The 19,675-nt window shown below is 47.6% G+C and overlaps 1 protein-coding gene across 15 annotated transcripts in view; it reads right to left on the bottom strand.

The window, feature by feature from the left end:
* PMFBP1 (polyamine modulated factor 1 binding protein 1) overlaps nt 1-19,675 on the bottom strand; it is a 333,447-nt gene that overhangs the window by 152,021 nt on the left and 161,751 nt on the right. For 12 of the 15 annotated variants that reach the window (XM_044987514.1, XM_044987515.1, XM_044987511.1 and 9 more), the window contains one exon: nt 11,827-11,959. In XM_044987514.1, coding sequence (XP_044843449.1) covers nt 11,827-11,959 — 133 coding nt within the window. The remainder of the gene's footprint in view (nt 1-11,826; nt 11,960-19,675) is intronic. The other 3 variants (XM_044987520.1, XM_044987512.1, XM_044987525.1) reach the window with 1 other exon arrangement.

Raw genomic sequence — 19,675 nt, 5'->3', positions numbered from 1 at the left:
AACAGAGTTTTGACTCTATTACCGGAAGCATGTTCCAAAAGAGCATGCAAATAATCTGATTGACAAACATACTGGGAATTTTCATTTTAATGGTCTAACTCTCCACAACCCTCACCTGGTTTCTATGTGCAAAGTGCTACGAGACTTTTGGTTGCACAATTAATGTGACGGTTGAAAAGAACCAGGGTTTGCTTTCTGCTCAGGGCAATAAAAAGCTATACTTAGTATAGCTGTAGAACACCACAAAGAAAATAGCCCTCACTGAAAAGAAAACCTTCTCTTACCATTGAATTATACTTAGGAACCCAAAACACGTTAAGGTAATTAGAATTACCCCCTTGAAATGTAAAATATTTCTATAGGTGGAATAAAACATTTCTTGATCAGTCAGAGAGGTCTCTAGTCCTATGTTTACACCATTTTGGTTCCCTAATGCAGTTTTAATAGTAGACAAACAACAGTGACCCTCCTCTGGGAGGAATTCCTTAGAAGGTAGGCTTTTCTCCCCTCCGTAGGCTGGGCAGGAAGAAATTAAAGTTCAAAACTTTAGCTTTATAAAAACTAACGGTATGATTACACAGCCTGAGAGCACAGGACAGCAGAGCAAGAGTTAAAGTTTCTGGCTCAGCAAGGCCTGTGACAGAGGCCAACAGGGGCACTAGATGGCTCAGGTGACTGGAAATGAGATATTACAGCTTTTTACCTCCAGGTCTCCAGTTCAAAGGGGCAATGACTGAAAGCTGCTACCCTCTGAAGGCCGTTCAATGGCCTATGTGAAATGAGTAGGGAGAGGTCTCAGTCCAGCTGGACTCTCAACCCACCAGCAGCACTGACTGGCATGCTTGCAGATACACTCAGGGCATGTCTACACAGCCTGCAGCAGGGAGCCTCCCAGCCTGGGCTGACAGACATGGGCTAATGGGGCTCGCGCTAGCGCTCTAAAAACAGCCATTCACATAGCACACTTGGAAATTGCAAGTCCGGCTCAGAAGCCTCCTCCCTCCCTAGGCATCAGAGCCCAAGCTTCAACTTCAAAGTGCTGCCTACAAGGCTGTTTTTAGAGTCCTAGCACAAGTCCCGCTAACCCAAACCTGCTGAGGTTGGCTGCTGCGGTTGTGTAGACATGCCCTAAGGCACCGAGGACGTAATGAGCCATGGAAATGCACGATGCTGCCACACTGAATATCCCACTTCCACATCAGGTTGAGACTACCCGGCGGGGCAGCGTGAGGAAGCTTACATCATCTTGGGGGAGGAACAGAGGACTACATCTCCTATGCTGTCACGCGGGAGCCTCGCTGGTATCACAGGTTTTAAAAAGAAAAGAAAAGGAAACTAGATGGGAGTCAATACCCAGGAAGATATTTTCTATGGGTTACTCATTCAGAACATCCAAGGTTCGAACACATAACATCTGCTTGAGCCAACAAAATTCAACCCAGAAATTGAGGCAGGTATTCTTCATCAGGTTGGGCTATACATATGCCGCAGTTCTCTCACTCAAGAGGCATATGCTGGTGCCTGTATTTAGGCATTTCTACCAGGCTGCACTGGAGCATGGAATTAGTTGATAAGCCATCAGAGAGAGAGGGAGGCTAGCTCCTCTTTCAGAAACTATACTCGGATACACCACATATGATGTCCCTTTCCCTCAGATTTTTCATTGTCCTCTGGAACTTCATTCTCCTTGAAAGAGGAAATTTCATGGATACAAATTTCCCAGCAAGTAGCGTGACTGTATCCTGGAAATAGCTGGTGACAGGTTTATTTCCCATCCTCTACCATAGATTCCAGAAGTGCATGTGAGAAGAAAGGCTCCATTGCACTGTCGCCTCCTGTTTTCTACTATCAATCGTGAGAAAACTTGGGAAATACTTTCCTGGGGTCAAGCAGGAAGACAGGTGGTGTTCAGCACGGGCAGCATGAGTGCCAGAACACAGACTGGCAGAGAGCTTATGAATAGCACAATGAATGATCTGTAGCAAGAGCCATTGGCAACAGCTAGCCATTAGTCTGGAGCTTAGTAATGCACTCCTCAAGTACATTACTCACCAATCCATCAGGCCACATGCTACGGAACTGAGAGATTCCAGCACTTTTAAATCTGTAACGCAATGGCTGCCAGCCTGCACTACATGCCCTAGGTTACAAGGGCATGGAGGAAGACAATTCATTTTGTGTCATAGCCAGTATTTCTTCTTCTCCTTCTTCTGTGTGTACTTAAGAAATGGGCCTGTTATTATCTTCAGATTAATAGCCGAGAGAATGCTCTATTAACATTAACTATTGAGAAAGGCTTTCAAAGAATGCCTGACCAGTACAATTTTCATTAGCTGGAGTGAGAATGAAAACATTCATGAGAACAGATGTAATTCCTTCATTTAAAAAATATTACATACAACAGAGTTATTTTAAAAGAACACTAAGGTTGCAAAGTCAAGCACACAAAAAGTTTGCAAATGCCAGCATTAAGATTGCCCATGTGACCTTAATTTGGCCCCCGGTGCATATTCATTATGATACAGTCTTTAATTACATGATCATGTGCTGTTTTTCCACAGGACCCCTGTCTCTGAGTGTAGAGGATCGATACTGCTCAAAGAATGGGTAACTATTCATTATTTCTTTTTATTCTCATCATTCAGTGTGTGGCTCCAGCCTTATTTATTACACACCATCCAAACCCTGCACAGAATACAGAGTTATTAATTTCCTCATGTGATTTTCTGTGGTGCCATGATGGGACATGCTCACCTCTCAAGGGCGCCCTCCCATTGGCTGTTGCCCCTTCTGGGGTAACACAGGCCAACAAATGGTTGGCACTCTCTCTGACTGTAGGTCTGTTTAAATTCTAGCCCTTTTCTTGCACTTTTAGTGCTGAGTCTTATCACCTTCGTGGGGCGTAGGTCACTTCCCCAGTGGCAGGTGGTGGTGGTGGGGGGATTCGGGCCCACCCACTACTCTGGGTTCCAAACTAGGGACCCTGCAAATAGCAGCCATAGGCTGCTTTAATAGCTGCTGCTACTGAATTGGCTGGGCTTAGGGTGACCAGATGTCCCAATTTTATAGGGACAGTCCCAATATTCGGGGCTGTCTTATATAGTCACCTATTACCCCCCATCCTGTCCCTATTTTTCACAGGTGCTATCTGGTCACCCTACCTGGGCTGCTTCCCACTCTGTCCCATCACCTACTTGGCAACTCTGTCTGTTCCCTGTTTGAGCAGGGTCTCTCCCAGGCCTCCTTGCCTGAAGAGTTGCTCCATCCCTGTCCTGATTTCTCAGGGTCTTCTCCCAGGCCTCTTTGCCTAGAAAGCTTGTAACAGTCTCTGCCCCCTTTTTAATTTCTCAAGTCTCTGCACCTGGAGAGCTTTCCAGTCCTGTTCCTGCTTGAGCAGGATTTCTCTCCAGTCTCTTTATCTGTGGAATTTCACAGCCTTCCACTCCTTCCTCACCCTTCTGGTCCCAGCCAGCAACTGACCTGCTCAGGCCCTGCAGCTCCTTTTAACTGAATCTGCTGCGCTCTGATTGGCTGCTTCCCTGCAGCCTTTCTAGGCAGGACTGGAGGACCTACTATCACTGCTCCTTTTCTGGGGCAGGGTATGGTAGGGCCATGAGCCCTCCAGCAGGGGGCCTCAAAGGCTCCAGTACGCCTAGGGTTATAACCAGCTGGTATTTGACTAGCCTGGTCAGTTTTTTTATGGATTTACTAGTTGCCAGAAAAATAATTTAATCTTCTGAGTTTTTTCACGTGGGTCTAAAGATTTGCATCATCATCACAATACACAGGGATAGCGAATGGTAAAAGTTTCTGTGTCCAGCTAAAGATGCTGTAGTGTTCCGACTTCCCAGTTTAAGTGATGACAGATGAAAACTGCTGAAAATACAGCAGCTGCCTGCCCATCATCGTGTGTGCATGTGTGAGAGAGGGTTTGAGGCATGTGAGAGTGAGGAGTTGTGTGAGGCATATTAAATAATCAAAGATCAGGGGGATGGTGCGAGTGATCCTACTACACTCCCGAAAAAAAAAAAAAGGCTCGCATCAGAAACTGCACATTCAATGGCAACTGGCTAAACAAAACAGACTACAAAGACTGGCTGGCAAAACATGCTGATAATACAAACGTCCGTTTATCATCAATCTTATCTATATGTGTTATCTCTCTAGAGACTATAAGTGGCTGTTGAAAGGGGGGAGTTGCAGAGTTACCTTGTAGTTGGGGTTGTGGTGGGCTTACCTTGTCGGGAGGGGGGAGTGCTGGTTTTTTTGCATTTCAAAGGTGGTAACGCTAAGTACATCCCATCACAAGTGCTTATTGCTATAATATCTGAGTGCTTCACAAACATCAATCAATTTATATTCACAACACCCCTGGGAGGGAAAAGGGGTATAATTATTCCCATTTTACAGATGAGGAATAGAGGCAGAGAGAAATTAAGACCAAAATTGTCATAAGCTTCCACTAATTTTAGGTATTCAATTTGAGACATCTAGTGCCTAATATTTCACTTTATAGCACTTTTTATATGTTCAAAGCACAGTGCCCATTGACTTCGGTTGCAATTGTGAGTGCTCAATACTTCTGCAAATCAGACTTCAGGTGTTTCAAGTTGGGCAGTCTAGAAAATGAGGAACACACAATTAATGGGCAACTGAAAAATGTGATTTAAGTGACTTGCCCAAAATAATACAGGTACTATGTGGCAGAGGCTGACATTCAGCTGCCTGAACCATGAGACCCTCTTGCAGTCCCTTCCCTCATTCACTTCACTTCTGCAACAAACAAGGCAGCATTCTACAGAAATCAGCATCATTAACTGCACTACCCTGATTCTTTCCCAGAGCACTGTCTATCCTGTGCACTGATTGGAGCAGGTATCCTGTGGAAAAAATAGTACATGATGGTGTAATTAACGACTATCGTGATTCATACACACAACGGGGACAAAGTAAAGTTGCACAAACATCCTAGTTTAAAAAAAAGCAAATTAAAACCCAGAAATTCCATCACATGAAAACATATTGGCCCCATAAGGGTCATCAACAAGACTGGAAAATGGAGGTTACTTGTACCTGGAGTTCTTCTTTGAATGCCCTCTGCCTATTCCCACCCTTAGGATGCACCAGCCTGGTGCAGCTAGGACAGTGGAACCTTCTAGAGCAGTGCCTTTTAGAGGCATCTCATCCCTTCCCTCCTGTGCCCAGTGCTTGTGCCAGTCAGGGGCGTGGCCACAGAAGGAGCATTGGCACAGTTGCCACCTCAGTTCCTTCAAAATGCTAATAGGAAATACTGAGTAATGTTACAATTAGGATTCTGCAGAAGCACGGAAGGCAGGCGGGGAGTGTGAATGTGCAGAGTGTGTCTCAAAGAACTCCAGTTACAAGCAAGTAACCTTCATTTCTTCGAGTGCCCTCTGCATCCTCCCTTCCTTGGAACGTTTGGTGAGCAGTACCTCAATACGGAAGCGAGACAAAGAGGCCTTGCAAATGTCAATAATGGGAATGTGCTTGAAAACTGTTGGAGATGAAGCCATTCCCTGATACTCTGAGCTCTAACGGGACCTGGAGGGGAAAGCAAAGCTGCCCTATAGCACTGCTCTATACAAAGTCTGACCCATCTAGATAATGATTGTGCTGAAATGGTCCTACCCTTTGAATAGCTGGTATAAGAGATAAAGAACTTAGGAGAAGATCTAAAGTCCTGAGTTCTATCCAGGTAACATGACTGTATTCTTTTTGCATTTAAAGAATGTAATCTAACATCTCCCTTACTTATATGAGGTTTGGAAAAAATAGAGGTAAATTTATATACTGATTTACATGGAAATCGTAAACAATTTTTGGAATTTTTGGCCTAAGGACCACCTTCTCCTGATGGAAAATAGAATAGGGGGAATCTGCCATTAGTGCTTACAGATCACTAATTCATATACCGGAAATGATTGCTCCCTATTTCACCTTTCCTTAAAACCAGCTTTTATAATAGCAATTTCATAATAGCTCAAAAGCCTCATTTGAGTCGGTGCTAAATTCAAATTCCAAGAGGACAAGGTCTCTGGTGAATGGATAAAGGTTCAGCAGACCCTTCAAAAATCTCTCCACTAGGTCATGTGAGAAAATGGGTTTGTCCCTAATACGTGTATGTATGATGAAATAGCCACTAAGTGTACTCTAACAGGTGATAGCGATAGACCCCGTTTCTAAATGTAACAGATATTCTAAGACAGGGGTCGGCAACCTTTCAGAAGTGATGTGCCAAGTCTTCATTTATTCACTCTAATTTAAGGTTTCACGTGCTGGTAATACATTTTAACGTTTTTAGAAGGTGTCTCTCTATACATCTATAAACTATTGTTGTATGTAAAGTAAACAAGCTTTTTAAAATGTTTAAGAAGCTTCATTTAAAATAAAATTAAAATGCAGATCTTATCAGTTTAGTGCAGTGGTTCATAACCTGGGGTGCACGCACCCCCTGGGGCAGGGCCAGTGCAAGGATATTTTGCGCCCTAGGTGAAACTTCCACCTTGCCCCCCCCCCCCCCCGCCCCTTGCACATCGGTTCATTGAGGGGCAAATCCCAACAAGCCTTTATAGACCCCAGGGGCCAGCCTGCCCAGGGGCCAGCCATGCGCAGAACCTGAGTGCGGTGAGAGGGAAGCCGGGGGGGCACGCCTGCCACCAGTCTGGGGTCCTGGCCGCCGGCCCCGCTCAGCCTCCTGCCGGCCTGGGGTTCCGTTCACTTAGCCGGCAGCAGCTGAGTGGGGCCGGCAGCTGGGACCCCGGCTGGCAGCCACGTGCCAGGCAAAATCGGCTTGCGTGCCAAAGGTGGCACGCATGCCGTAGGTTGCCGACCCCTGTTCTAAGACCATCTGAATGGGGGCTGAAACTGGATCTACATTTCCATTTTCTGCCCATATCATGAATCTTTTCCATTTGAAGTCATAACACTTTCTAGCAGAGAATTTCCTAGCATTAATAAAATTCACTGAACCTCAGTGGAGCATGAGCGCTCTATTCCCATCCAAGTCCTTTCACCCAAGCTGTTAGAGGTAACAATTTGGGTCTGGATGGAGCACTTTTCCCTGTGGCTGTGAAAATAGGTCCATCAATAATGGCAGAGTCCTGTAATTGCCATGGGATAAGTGGAGTAGGTCGGCATACCATTGTGTCTCAGCCACACTAGAGTGATTACAGTCATCCTGGCAGAATCATGCTTTACTTTGTTTAGAACTTTGGGAATTAAAGGGAATGGGGGAAATGCATACATGAGAGCCATTCCCCAAGTGGGGGAGAAATGTGTCTGTCAAAGATTGACTGTCCACTCCTGCTTCTAAGCAGAAAAGAGGGCATTTTGCATTGAGTGTGGTGGCAAACAGGTCTGCTGTCAAGAATCACCAATGTTTGAAGATATCCCGAATGAATGAATTCTTTGGGGGCCATCTGTTCATTTGTGACAATTCTCTGCTGAGTCAATCTGCTAACTTGTTGTGTTCTTCTACAATATGTAAGGCAATCAGGTAAATGTTGTACTGTATGCACCAATCCCACAGCTCTATTGTTTTGTTGAATAGGTGGGTCAAATAAGTCCTTCCTTGTTTGTTCACATAATAAACTGCAGCCATGTTGTTCATGGCAACCTGGATAACTGTATTGCGTATCTGAAGGAGAAACATTTTGTGGGCCAAATGGATTGCCCGTAGCTCCAATACATTTATGTGTAACTGGGATTCTTTGAGGCTCCAAAGACCCTTTACTACCTGAGTGTCAAGATGTGCCTACCTTGGATGCATCCATGGTTACTATTAACTTTGGCTGAGATGGGTTGAATACTTCCTTGGGCACATTCTGCAGATGTAACTACTGTGTTAGAGAATGAAGAGTTTCAGGCGGTACTGTAATCCTCTTCAGCATGCTGGCCATACTGGGATAGAAATTCTTCAGGACTCAATGCTGCAGAGGCCTCATTCTGAGTCTGGCATAGGTGTTACAGATGTCATCGATCCCATTAGTCCCAGTGGCTTCAGAAAAAGCCCTGCCATATGAACTGGGTGTCATCAGTGAAGGTATGGAATCTGCTATTTTCAAACCCCTCTCCTCCAGCAGAAAGGCCCTTCCTTTGACAGAGTCGAAGGGCTCCCCTATGAAGGAAATGAGAAGTGTTTTTTTTTTGTTTGTTTATGATGAGACCCAGGGTTCCAAATAGAGAATAAGTGTTCTGAATGGTTGCCTAATTCTTCTTTGGATTGGTCCTTCAGCAACTAATCATCTAAATACAGGAATACAGAATAACCTTGCTTTCTTAGATGTGCCACTACTGGAGCTAAACATTTGTAAATACTCTGGGCGAAGTGGAGAGACTGAAAGGTAGGACTCTGCATTGAAAGTGGTATAAATGAAGGACAAAGCACAAGTACTTTTGGTGGGATGGTCTAATGGGAATGTGGAAATATGCCTCTGAGTTCAAGAGCAACAAACCAATCTAGAGCAGAATAATTAGATCCCAGGAAAGCATCCTGTCATAGGTCTCACCCCCACTTGGAGCTGTTGGGTTCCAATATGGGGACCTGCATGGATTTATCTAAACTTAAATCCTAGTTTAGATCTGGTAAAAGCTGCCACCACCCAATAATGTACGTGTATTGGGACACAGTCCTTCCCCAAACTTCCCCTGGGGAACACAGATTCAATCTCCCTGAATCTCTACACACAGGGAAGCAGCCCACTTCCCCCCTCCCTCTCTCCTAGCCACTCTGGAGAGATTCACACCGATTCAACCCTGTGAATCAACCTCAGGAGGAACTCACTCTTCCCCCCTCCCCTTCCCTTAAATCTCCACAAGAGAAGGAATTAACCAAGTCCAAAGAAAAGAATTTATTAAAGAAAGAAAAAAGTACACTATCTCTGTATTACCAAGATGCAAAAATACAGGGTCTAAACTTATCCATCTCTGGAGAGAATCCCCCCTCCTTTCTTTCTCAGTAAAAGCAATACCAGTACAGAAGTAAAGAAATTCTATAGCAAACACACAATTGCAAATGTAGAAATCAAATTATAAGACTAATCCGCCTTTCTAATTAATACTCACTATTGGATAGTAGGAACTACTCCAGGAGAACTTGGAGACATGTCTGGCCTCTCTTAGACCCAAAAAGAGAGCACGCAGAGCCAACAAGGAACACAGACAAAGGCTTCCCTCCACAGAGATTTGAAATTATCCTGTCCCTTGATTGGTCCTCTGGTCAGGTGTTTCTCAGGTTACTGAGCTTGTTAACCCTTTCCAGGTAAAAGAGACCTTAACCCTGATCTGTTTGTTTATGACACATCCTGAATGGAAACTTCCTGATATATTTGTTTAGATCCCAGAGATCTAAAATCAGTCTGAGGTCTCCCTCCTCTTTGGCGATTAGAAAAGAATGGGAGTAGAATCTTTTGTTTCTGGCAGCCAAGGGAACTTATTTTATAGCAACCATGCTCAGAAGAGCTTGTACTTCTATCCATAACACTCTCCTGTGGGAGGGGTCCCTGAAGAGGGAGGGAGGGATTTGTACAGAGGGTGTGATCTGAATGGGACAGTAAAACTTTCTTTTACTATATCTAAAACCCATTAAGTCCAAGATGATAGTTGCTCAAGAATTGTAAAATTTGGACAGAGGGTTCCCAAATTGATTTACTAAAATTGGTTTGAAGGTCTCAACTACCAGGGTCAAACCTGAGGCTTGGCATATGGTAAAGGCTTAGGGATGGCTGAGGGATTCTTTTGTCCTCATATGAGGTTTGAAGTGTTTCTTCCGGTCACGTATCTGAGAATGTTTGTTGCTGATAGTGCTGCTGATGGTACAGTTGCCTCTTCTGATAAGAAGTGGATGAAGAAGGTGGTATGCGCTGTCTGTGATATCTGAACACTGGCATACAAGTTCTTCTGTAAGGTGGCATGAGTCCTTGAGACCTAGCTGTAACAGAGTTTCCTTCAGCTTACCAATGTGTCATCAGTCTTAACACTAAATAAACCATCTCCGTCGAAGGGTAAATCTTCTATTTTGGCCCTGACCCGGTGGGAGAGAAGAGTAATGTACCCAAGCATGTCTACATAGAGTTATTGCTGTTGCCAATGAACTAGAGACAGCATCAGATATGGCAAATGATGCCGTAAGGGCATGTCTAGCTATATTTTGGCCTTCATTAATAATGGATGATGTCAACTTCCTTTAGTCCTCTGGTAGATGCTTGTGCAAAAAGCCATCTTCTCCCACAACTGAAACTGATACCTGGCCATCACCGCTTGGTAGTTAGCTATATGCATATTTAAAGATATATAAGAAAGTAAGAACATAAGAATGGCCATACTGGGTCAGACCAATGGTCCATCTAGCCCTGTCTTTCGACAGTGGCCAGTGCCAGATGCTTCAGAGGGAGAGAACAGAACAGAGCAATTATTGAGTGATCCATCCTCTGTCATCAGTCCCATCTTCTAGCAGTCAGAGGTTTAGGGACACCCAGAGCATGGGGCTACATCTTATCTTGTATCACCTGATCATCTTAGCCAACACATTCTCTCACAAATGAGGGCAATGTACCTTTTGCAGATAAGAACAGCCCTACTGGGTCAGACCAAAGGTCCATCTAGCCCAGTATCCAGTCTGCTGATGGTGGCCAGTGCCAGGTGCCCCAGAAGGAATGAACAGAACAGGTAATCATCAAGTGATCCATCCTCTGTCACCCATTGTCAGCTTCTGGCAATAACAGGCTAGGGACACCATCCCTGCCCATCCTGACTAATAGACACTGACGGATCTATCCCCCATGAGCTTCTCTAATGCTTTTTTGAACCCAGTTACACTTTTAGCTGTCACAACATCCCTGGGCAACGAGTTTCACAACTTGACCGTGCACTGAGTGAAGAACTTGTGTTTGTTTTAAACCTGCTGCCTATTAATTTCATTGGGTAACCCCTGGTTCTTGAGTTTTGTGAAATAACACTTCCTTATTCACTTTCTCCACACTATTCATGGTTTTACAGACCTCTGTTATGTCCCCCGCAGTTATCTCTTTTCTAAGCTGAACAGTCTCGGTCTTTTTAATCTCTCCTCATATGAAAGTTGCTCCACACTCCTAATCATTTTTGTTGCCCTTCTCTACACCTTTTCTAATTCTAATCAATCTTTTTTGAGATAGGGTGACCAGAGCTGCAAGCAATATTCAATGTGTGGGCATACAATGGATTTATATAGTGGCATATGATATCTTCTATCTTATTATCTATCCCTTTCCTAATAGTTCCTAACATTGTTAGCCTTTTTGACTGCCGCTCTGCACTGAGCAGAGGTTTTCATGTTCCCTCCATGGAAGATCTACCAAAATGACTAGCTTGATTTAACAATGGGAATTGTGAGGGTCTGTTTCAATCACAGTGCTACTGTCTATGTGGTTACAACTCCTCTTAACTTGCCTCTGGAGATCCTTTCCTTTCCTTTCTTTACCTGTGATCAGATTCAGTGATCACCCCCCTCCCCCATCAACCCAGTGACCACTAGCCACAATCTATGGTCACTCCGTCACTTGAGGAATCCTTTCAGCACAGTGTCCTCTTGTCTCACTGTAAATCAGTGGCCTGGAATCTGAATCTTTCACCTCCACCAGCTATTCCTTTCCCAATGCCAATTGTAAGTGGTCATCATCTGTGATGGGCTGGACTCTTTTAGGATTCACAAAGCTAGGCTTCCCAGCAGTGCTACAAGCAGTTGAGTTGCAAGAAACACCTGTGCAGACATCTTCCTGTATGGTTCATTCAGAGCAGAGACATGGTACCTGCAAGCAAGGCAGAACCTACCTCTGCTTTTGACTTTTCCTGGCTGTGATTTGCCTCCCTCAGATGGACATTTACCTGATGAATAAGCTGCTCTTTAGATGCCAGTTGAACTCTCAGTTCTTCTTGCTCCATCATTTGCTGTGGTGGAGTGACACTGAAACAAATTAAAATACCAGTGAAAAAGGACCCCGGCAGAAGAAAGACAGAAATCAGAGACATGTCATTGTGCCATGACTCATAGCAGCCAGAGAGAATGTGCGCAGGTGGCCCAGGTTAAGCAATAAGACATAGTCTCTAGAAGCTACTGCTAATTTACAGGATTCAGCTGACAAAATACCAAGTCTCTGGCCACATTTCCTTCCTGCAGCTGAACAGTCTAAAAACTCTAGCAAGCAATAAAAACCCCACCATAAACAGAGCAACTCTTGCATCTCGGAGCTTCTGCTTCTGGTCAGCAAACCCCAGGGTTGGCCTCTCATGACAACAGCTCTTTTGAAGCTTACATTCAGCTGTTCCTGATTGTGTAGGTCAGGAAGAATCCCGGATGGGATTTAGCCCCAATCCCTCCCTCTCCCCTCCATGCCACTGTATGGCTTGGCAGAGCCTCTTCCTAAGGACACTAGTGAGGCAGGGTGCAGAAAGGCTATAGGGCCCCATGCAAAAGCCCTGTATACACAGTCACTGTCTTTAGTATGCAGGGCATGGTAAAGAGACACCAGCTATATGGCCGTGACCATCCACACAGGAACCCAGATGCTCCCATTCAATGCATGGTGCAAAGGGGAGCAAAATCACAAAAAAAATCGACAAGAATAGGTTGGGGAGGGAGTAGGCAGATAGGTGGTAGCATTCTGCACCACCACCTAGTTATCCCCATCTCCTTGGTGGCTGCTGTGTGGGGGCTCAGAAGACAGTGTGCCCAGGAAAAAGGAAGGAGTCAAGGACCCCACAGCAGTTTCAAAATGGCTAATGGCCCCCTTTCAAGGCACAGTAGCTTATGGTGCAAAATAGGATATCACTAAGGGGTCAGGGTGCTGGGCTGTCAAGGGCAAATCAATGGCTGCACAGTAGGATGTTGTGCCAGGCGACTGGAGCTGGAGTGGTGGGGATTTGAGGTAGCATAGAGGGAATCTCTCTTGTGGGACAGGGAGCTGTAGGGTGTTTTCCTACAGATCTCAGCCCAGTAAAGCATTTGGCAAGCCATGCGCCTTGTACTGTCTGCACAGCTACCAGCCCTTCCTCTCCAAGGTGAAGATTCAGCAGACTGTCAAGCTAACACACCCCTTGAGATTTACAGGTGAGTCTTCCTCTCCCACAGGCTTTATGCAGGAGGGGACTATGTGGTACTCGATTCACCCCGTTAAGACAGGCTGGGTATGCAATTTGCATCCCCTAAGCCAGTGGAGGAAGCTGCTCTTCACAGGGATTCTCCAGGAAAGAGCTTTAACTTACATTCTGGGTTCCACAGACACCTCGCTGGTGATATGCTGCCTAGGAGATATGCTGATCTGATGCATTTCCTGGGCCCCTGGCTGGTGGTGCCCACTTTTGGGACAGCACTGGCTGGCTCTGGGCCCCTAAGCAAAATAATGGCGGTTTCAGGTGCCTTGTGCCATTGCAACCCTCCTCCAGGCAGACATTCTGCTGCCAGTGCATTGCAGCTGGGTTTTGTCCTTAGTTAGCCAGGAGAGAATCCAGCATGTAGGCTATGGCTAGGAAGTGTAAGACACTCCAGCATCCATTTCCTCTTGTTGTAATAAGGTTGTCTGTGCAGTCAGCAGTCACAATCAGAGACGCAAACTCCACGTTTGCATTTCCTCCACTTCTCTCTCCTTGTCTCTTGCTCCCAACCAAGGAGTCAGAAATTGGGCAGGACAATAGTAGGAACTAATGAACACAGAGGAGAGACAAAAAGCAAAGTGCAGCAAAAAAGCAACCATTTAATAATCAACAAGGGTGGGTGTGTGTAGGTAGGGGTCTGTCTGTAACAAACATAGCTGTCACCACTGCTGCGGTAAAAATGACAAGAGAACATCATACAATAACAAAATGGGAGCAAATGAAAATCACCTTGCAGGCTCATATGTGCATGAGCTCACAGACACACACAACCGCCACAAACTGAACTCGGCTCTGCCTACTGGGAATGACAACCCTCAGGCTAACCCTAAAGCAAGTATTAACCTACTTATTGCACCCTTAGGCAATTTGCAGGGCCAGGAAACTGAGCATTTGGGGAGCAGGCTGGGCAGATCTCAGCATTTAACTACAATATCCTGTGGTCGTCTGAGGAAAATGACAAGAACTATTTACTGTATTAGGAACATTTTTCAGCCATTTCCTTGATGTGGCTGGAGAAAAGGTCAGTTTAACTAGAAGTGCCTGTGTTTTTAACAGAACAATTGCCATAGCAGGATTATAACCTTCAATGAGCTTCTCTTCCTCTAACATATAGGAAATAAATGTGCAGCAAATCAAGAGCTTAGTTGTATCATCCACATTCAGATCACTGTTCTGGCCTCTCTCAGAGCATATGGTACAAAACAGGACCGCTTCCTTTGGCTCCACTGACTGAACACCATCAACCACAGCGGTGCAGACCCATGAGATTGTGAACTAAGGTAGCTTGCACTAAAGACTCTGCATTCCTGGGAACACAGAAGGTAAGCAGCAGAAGAGAGGATTGCAGGAGCCTTCAACTTCTACAAAGCTGGGCTCAGATGTGGGTATGGTCATGCAGAAATGAGTCTGATGCATTCAGCCTAGTCAGTCAGTCAACATTGCTTCTTCAAAATTCCAGTGACATCCCACAAACAGTCTCTTGATCAACCTTTCTTCTCACTTAGCTCAGCAAACCTGCTAGTTCCCTTGCTTGTCACCTTCAATCCCGATGAGCAATCTTCATTGTTTCTGTTCAGCCACATGACACCCCGTGGCATCAGATCTCAACCCAGAATTCTCACTGCCAACAGTCATGGTGGTTTCTTTGAAATCCCGGGGCTAAGGACTCTGGGCAGATTTAAGACATATAAGTGCCAACATTCACAGTTCCAGTTCTCCCACTAACGGAGAAGGACCAGCAAACACACAGTGGGAGAAAGGGCAGGGACACAGACAGGTGAAAAAAGAGGGAGAGTATAAAAATAAAAAGGGAGTCGCTGAAGGACAACATGCCCCAAACTACACAGCTGGATTCTAAAACATGAACTATGAGGGGTTTTCCCCTGAATTTATTAAACGTAAAAATAAAATGTTTTTAGGAATTTCCATTCACAATTTTTTCTTAAAAAGCTGTAATAAACAGTCTAAACTTCAAAAAGGAACAGAAGATTTTGATGAATAAATCCACGACTTCAGTTATAATTGAAACAAATCCTACTGAGAGTTTGATCCCACAAAATCTCAGCTTCCTTTTCAATTACCAAAGCACCTTCCAGTGCTGGGTGCATTTTACAGTCTTTAGGTATTTAACTACCCATTGCACCCACAAATCAGATGGTGAAAGTTCCATGTATCTGAATAGACCTGTAGGTACAGTAACAGAGGGCTATATTCAGGCCTTTCTGAAATTCAGGGCTTTAACATCAAGCTGGGCCCTACCTCAACACCTGAACATATTACAGAAAGAATTCTTGAACAGCCTGCACCCTTGCACATACTTTTGCACACTTGATCCACAAGAAGAATCAGAAGTACTCTGAGCACTGGGAACATCCTGCTCTGTTCCTCCTTAGGTACTACTTGCATGAAAGCCTCTTACTTCCTAGTATTTGTAAGCCAATCTGTTTGACTGTTTTTCCACCATGTATATTTTCAGTGCCCTACAACTGAGCAGCTTGCTTCCTTTTAAAGCCTGCAGTAGGTTTTAATCTACTTAGCTGGGATTAATGAGAGATTTGTTAAAGATTTAAAGATTTCACACACTTTGCCTGATATCTGTAGAGAACAGTAGCTGTAAGCAATCAGTGTCATGCAGACAAGCCATTTCTAACTGCAGGCACCTTTATCAGGTGTGGCCCAGTGTTCCCTCTAATTTTTCCCCACGTCACCTCCAAATGGTGCACATAACAAAATTCATGTGGCAGAGTGGGGCCGAGGGGTTCGGAGCGCGGGAGGGGGCTCAGGGCTGGGGCAGAAGGTTGGAGTGCGGGGGTGGGGGTGTGGGCTCGGGGGTGGGGCTGGAGATGAGGGGCTCAGGGCTAAGGCAGAGGGATTCGGGTGCGTGGGGGTGATGGTTCCAGCTAGGGGTGTGGGCTCTGGGATGGGGCTGGGGATGAGGGGCTTGGGGTGCAGTGGGGCTTCCCGGGGCTACGGTGGGGAAAGAGGACTCCCCCGCAGCTTTCTCTCCCCACAGCAGCACCTGGGCTGGGGGGGAGAGGCACCTCTCCCCTGGCTGTGGCAGGTCCAGGCCAGGCCGGGTCTGGGTCAGGGCCGGGGCACCACAGCAGGTTTGGGGCTGTGCAGGTTTGGGGCGCCTGTCCCCTAGCCTCAGCAGGTCCAGGGCCGGGCTGGGTCTGGGTAGGGGCCACGGCAGGTCCAGGGCTGGAGGAGAGGCATCTCCCCCCACTGCAGCCCTAAGCGCCTGAGCGGCACTTAATAGGCCGTGGTGTGGCTGCACAGCTTAGAGGGAATTTAGGGGATTTGCTGCCTGAGGACCCCAAGAAGAAGTTCCAAGTGATCCTCGAAGAGGGCAAAGTGGTAGCCAGAGCAGCCCTCCAGGTAGCCTCAGACGCAGTAGACTCTGCGGCCAGAACCATGGCTTCGGCTATCTCGATAAGGAGGGCTGCAGTCCAACAGTCAATACAGGACCCTCACATTTGATGGCCAAGCTCTATTTGCTGGACAGACAGACACAAAACTGCATGGACTCAAGGACTCCCGGGCGACCTTATGGACCGTGGGCCTCTACACTCTGGGCCCAGCCAGAAAGCAGCTTAAACCGCAGCAGCCCCAGGGCTCTGGGAGCCAATCCAGGTTGGAGCCTGCCCGTAAAAAGAGCAGAGGCTACAGACGCCAGCAAGGCCACCAGCCAGTGCCCTCTGCCCAGTCGAACTCCACCCGCAACCAACAGGGCGGTAAGCAGCATTTTGAGGGTGCGCCTGAGGGTGACCTACCAACCTGTTCCCCAGATCCTGCTTCCCTGTGTTTCTCCAACAGCCTGTCTCCTTTCCTCCCTGCATGGGCCTCTATAACTTCAGACTGCTGGGTCCTCAACACTGTGGCGCAGGGTCAGACCCTCCGGTTTCTTTCGGTCCCCGCCCTTCCCCGTCCCTCTTCAGGGACCCTTCTCACAAGCAACTGCTCGCCCAGGAGGTTCAGAGCCTTCTGCAAGTGGGGGCCATGGAGGGAGTCCCTCAGGAGTACAGGGTCAAGGGATTCCACTCCCAGTATTTTCTGATCCCCAAAGCCAAGGGGGATCTGAGACCCATTCTGGACCTGCAAGACCTCAACAAGTATCTCAAGAAGTCTCCCTGGCCTCCATCATTCCCATCCTGGATCCGGCCTGGTGGTTGGCCACCCACAGCTGGAGGCTCGAGGACGAATAAATCTTTCTTCCAAACAAATCAAGCCTCCTTGAGTCTTTATTTTTCAAGGTTGTGCCTGGCTGGCCTTGCCTTTCCCATTCATTAACGGCCAGGACCACCACAGAGCTTGGGGCAGAGTGTGTGTAAAGGTACTCAGAACCTTTAGCAGGTACATAGTACTGGTGTTCTGCCCTTTTTGAGATAGGGGGCAGCGATGAGGGGGTCTGCCACAGGGACTTGGTGATCTTTGCCACCCCCTCATGCAAGAGCAATGCCACCTGGGCCAGCACTGCCAAGTTAAGGACATCAAATAGAGAGTACGAGGGTTCCTCCAGCTCTTCAGCATAAAGCCCCAAGTTCAAGGCGACCCTTCTTAGCAGCTCCTGATGGGCCTTAGCATCATCTTGCGGGACTGGACGCGGGGGCCCTGTAATCGCTTCGTCAGGCGAGGACGAGGAGAAAGCCAGCACTGGAGGATCTGCCGCCTCTGAATGCTGCTCGGCTCGTTCCTCCATGGGAGCCGGGTTGAACTGAAGGGTCTTTTCCCCAGAACTCTCTGCATCAGGGGGGTGGGTGGGAGATCGTGGCTGATGGTCTATCCGAGGTCCCTGAGGCTGACCTGAGCCCTTGTGAGGGCTGTGGGAACCCCCAAGGGTTCCAAAGTTACCGGGGGGTAGGCCACTGGCCCAGGGGCCACAACGCAACGGGCAGTGCCACCGGCAGAGTGGGTACCCCCAGCGCGGGACCCTAGCGCGCTGCTATAGACTCCTGCTCAGAGGAGGGATCGTGTCTCAGAGACCAGGACGGTGCTGACCGTTCGTGATGGTGCTGGATCCTGGCGTTGCGATAGGGATCTGTCAGAGGGTGATGAGTCCCCACGCCGAGCTCTCGGAGACCAATGGCGTTCGGCGGATTTGCAACGGCAACCCAGTGATCGACGCCTCACGCTTCTTGAACGGTGGCAGTTGTCGACCGGGAGTGGGAGCAAGTCAACCGGTGAGGTGTGGAGCGTTGACCCGACCGTGGCGACCTGTACCAGTGCTCTGGCAACCGGTAGCAAGGCTATCCGGACAATTGGCCTGTGTTTCTGGAGCGGTGCCACACACTAGGAGAGCGGGTAGGCCAGTCCCGATATCGGGACTGCAGGGATAGGCGCACCTCCATGGGCCTGCACCAAATCACCAGCAATTTGCACCTCGAGCCCGGTGAGCGGTGCCCTGAATCCGGTGGCCTCCAGGCTGGCCTCTCTATGTCTGAGGCCTGGCAGCTCCATGTGGGCGAGCGCTGGCAGGACACTCCCTGAGGTGGGGATGTGCCGCACAGATGGGGACTGCTGGAAAGGCCCCAGGGCGGGTTTGCCCTTAGAATGGGGCACCGCCATGGCCGGCACTGGTAACACTAAGCTGTCCTGTGTCGCCTGCAGGGCCTTGGGCGTCGACAGCATGTCCAGGTGCCGGAGGCCCGTGTCGCTGTCCCTAGGCTGAGTCCCGTCCGGGACTAACTAACTAAACTAAGAGAAACTAATAACTTTTAACCATATACAGGCAAAAGCTGCGCACAAGCGACCAGGGAGCTTTGTGAACAGGGGCTGCTAACAGGGAGTTTCACAAGGGAGTTCTCCAGGTGAAGGAGGAGCAAATACAGCATCTGTGGGGTAAGTGACTGTCTGTAGTGTGTGTTTGGGGGTTACTTGCTGTGTGCTGAGCTTGTGTTTGTCAGTCTGTTTGGTTGTTTGAAGGACCGTGTGCTGTGGCTGGCAGTTGGAGGCCGTGAGCTTCAAAGGAAGGTTTGAAAACTCAAAGCCTCTGGTAATTGGCTGAGCCTTAATCAGTGGGCGGGGCATTCACTCAGGCCAGGGCTTTATAAAGCCGCGCACAAGCGACCAGGGGCTGCTAACAGGGAGTTTCGCAAGGGAGTTTGGGAAGGGGAGCGGGAGTCCCTTGTTGGTCCTAACCCTTCCCTGTAGTCCCCTTAAAACCTATAAACCAAACCACATTTCAAAACCTCTTTCTGTAAACCACCCTTCCATTAACTAGGAGACAATGCAGGCAGAAGCCCAGCAGCAGAGTGGGGGCTATCCAGTTTATTGCGCTGAGTGTTGCATGTATGATTACCTGCCCTGTGGGCGGGTAGCGTATGTGTGCAGTCGGTGCAAGGAGCTCCTGGCCCTCAGAGACTATGTACAGACTTTGGAGGCCAAAGTGGCGGAACTGGAGGAGCTAAGAGAGGCAGAGAGGTATGTTGATGAGGCTTTCCGGGACACTGTAGAATTGTCCCACCTCCGGTCAGACAGCCCCTGCGCTGTTGAGGAGGAAGAACGGCCCAGGGAAGCAGAGCAGTCAATG

The sequence above is a fragment of the Mauremys mutica genome, chromosome 14 (assembly GCF_020497125.1).
Source record: "Mauremys mutica isolate MM-2020 ecotype Southern chromosome 14, ASM2049712v1, whole genome shotgun sequence".
Classification (NCBI taxonomy): Eukaryota; Metazoa; Chordata; order Testudines; family Geoemydidae; genus Mauremys; species Mauremys mutica.
The sequence above is the reverse complement of the archived record's forward strand: the minus strand, read 5'-3'. Positions and strand labels throughout refer to the sequence as shown.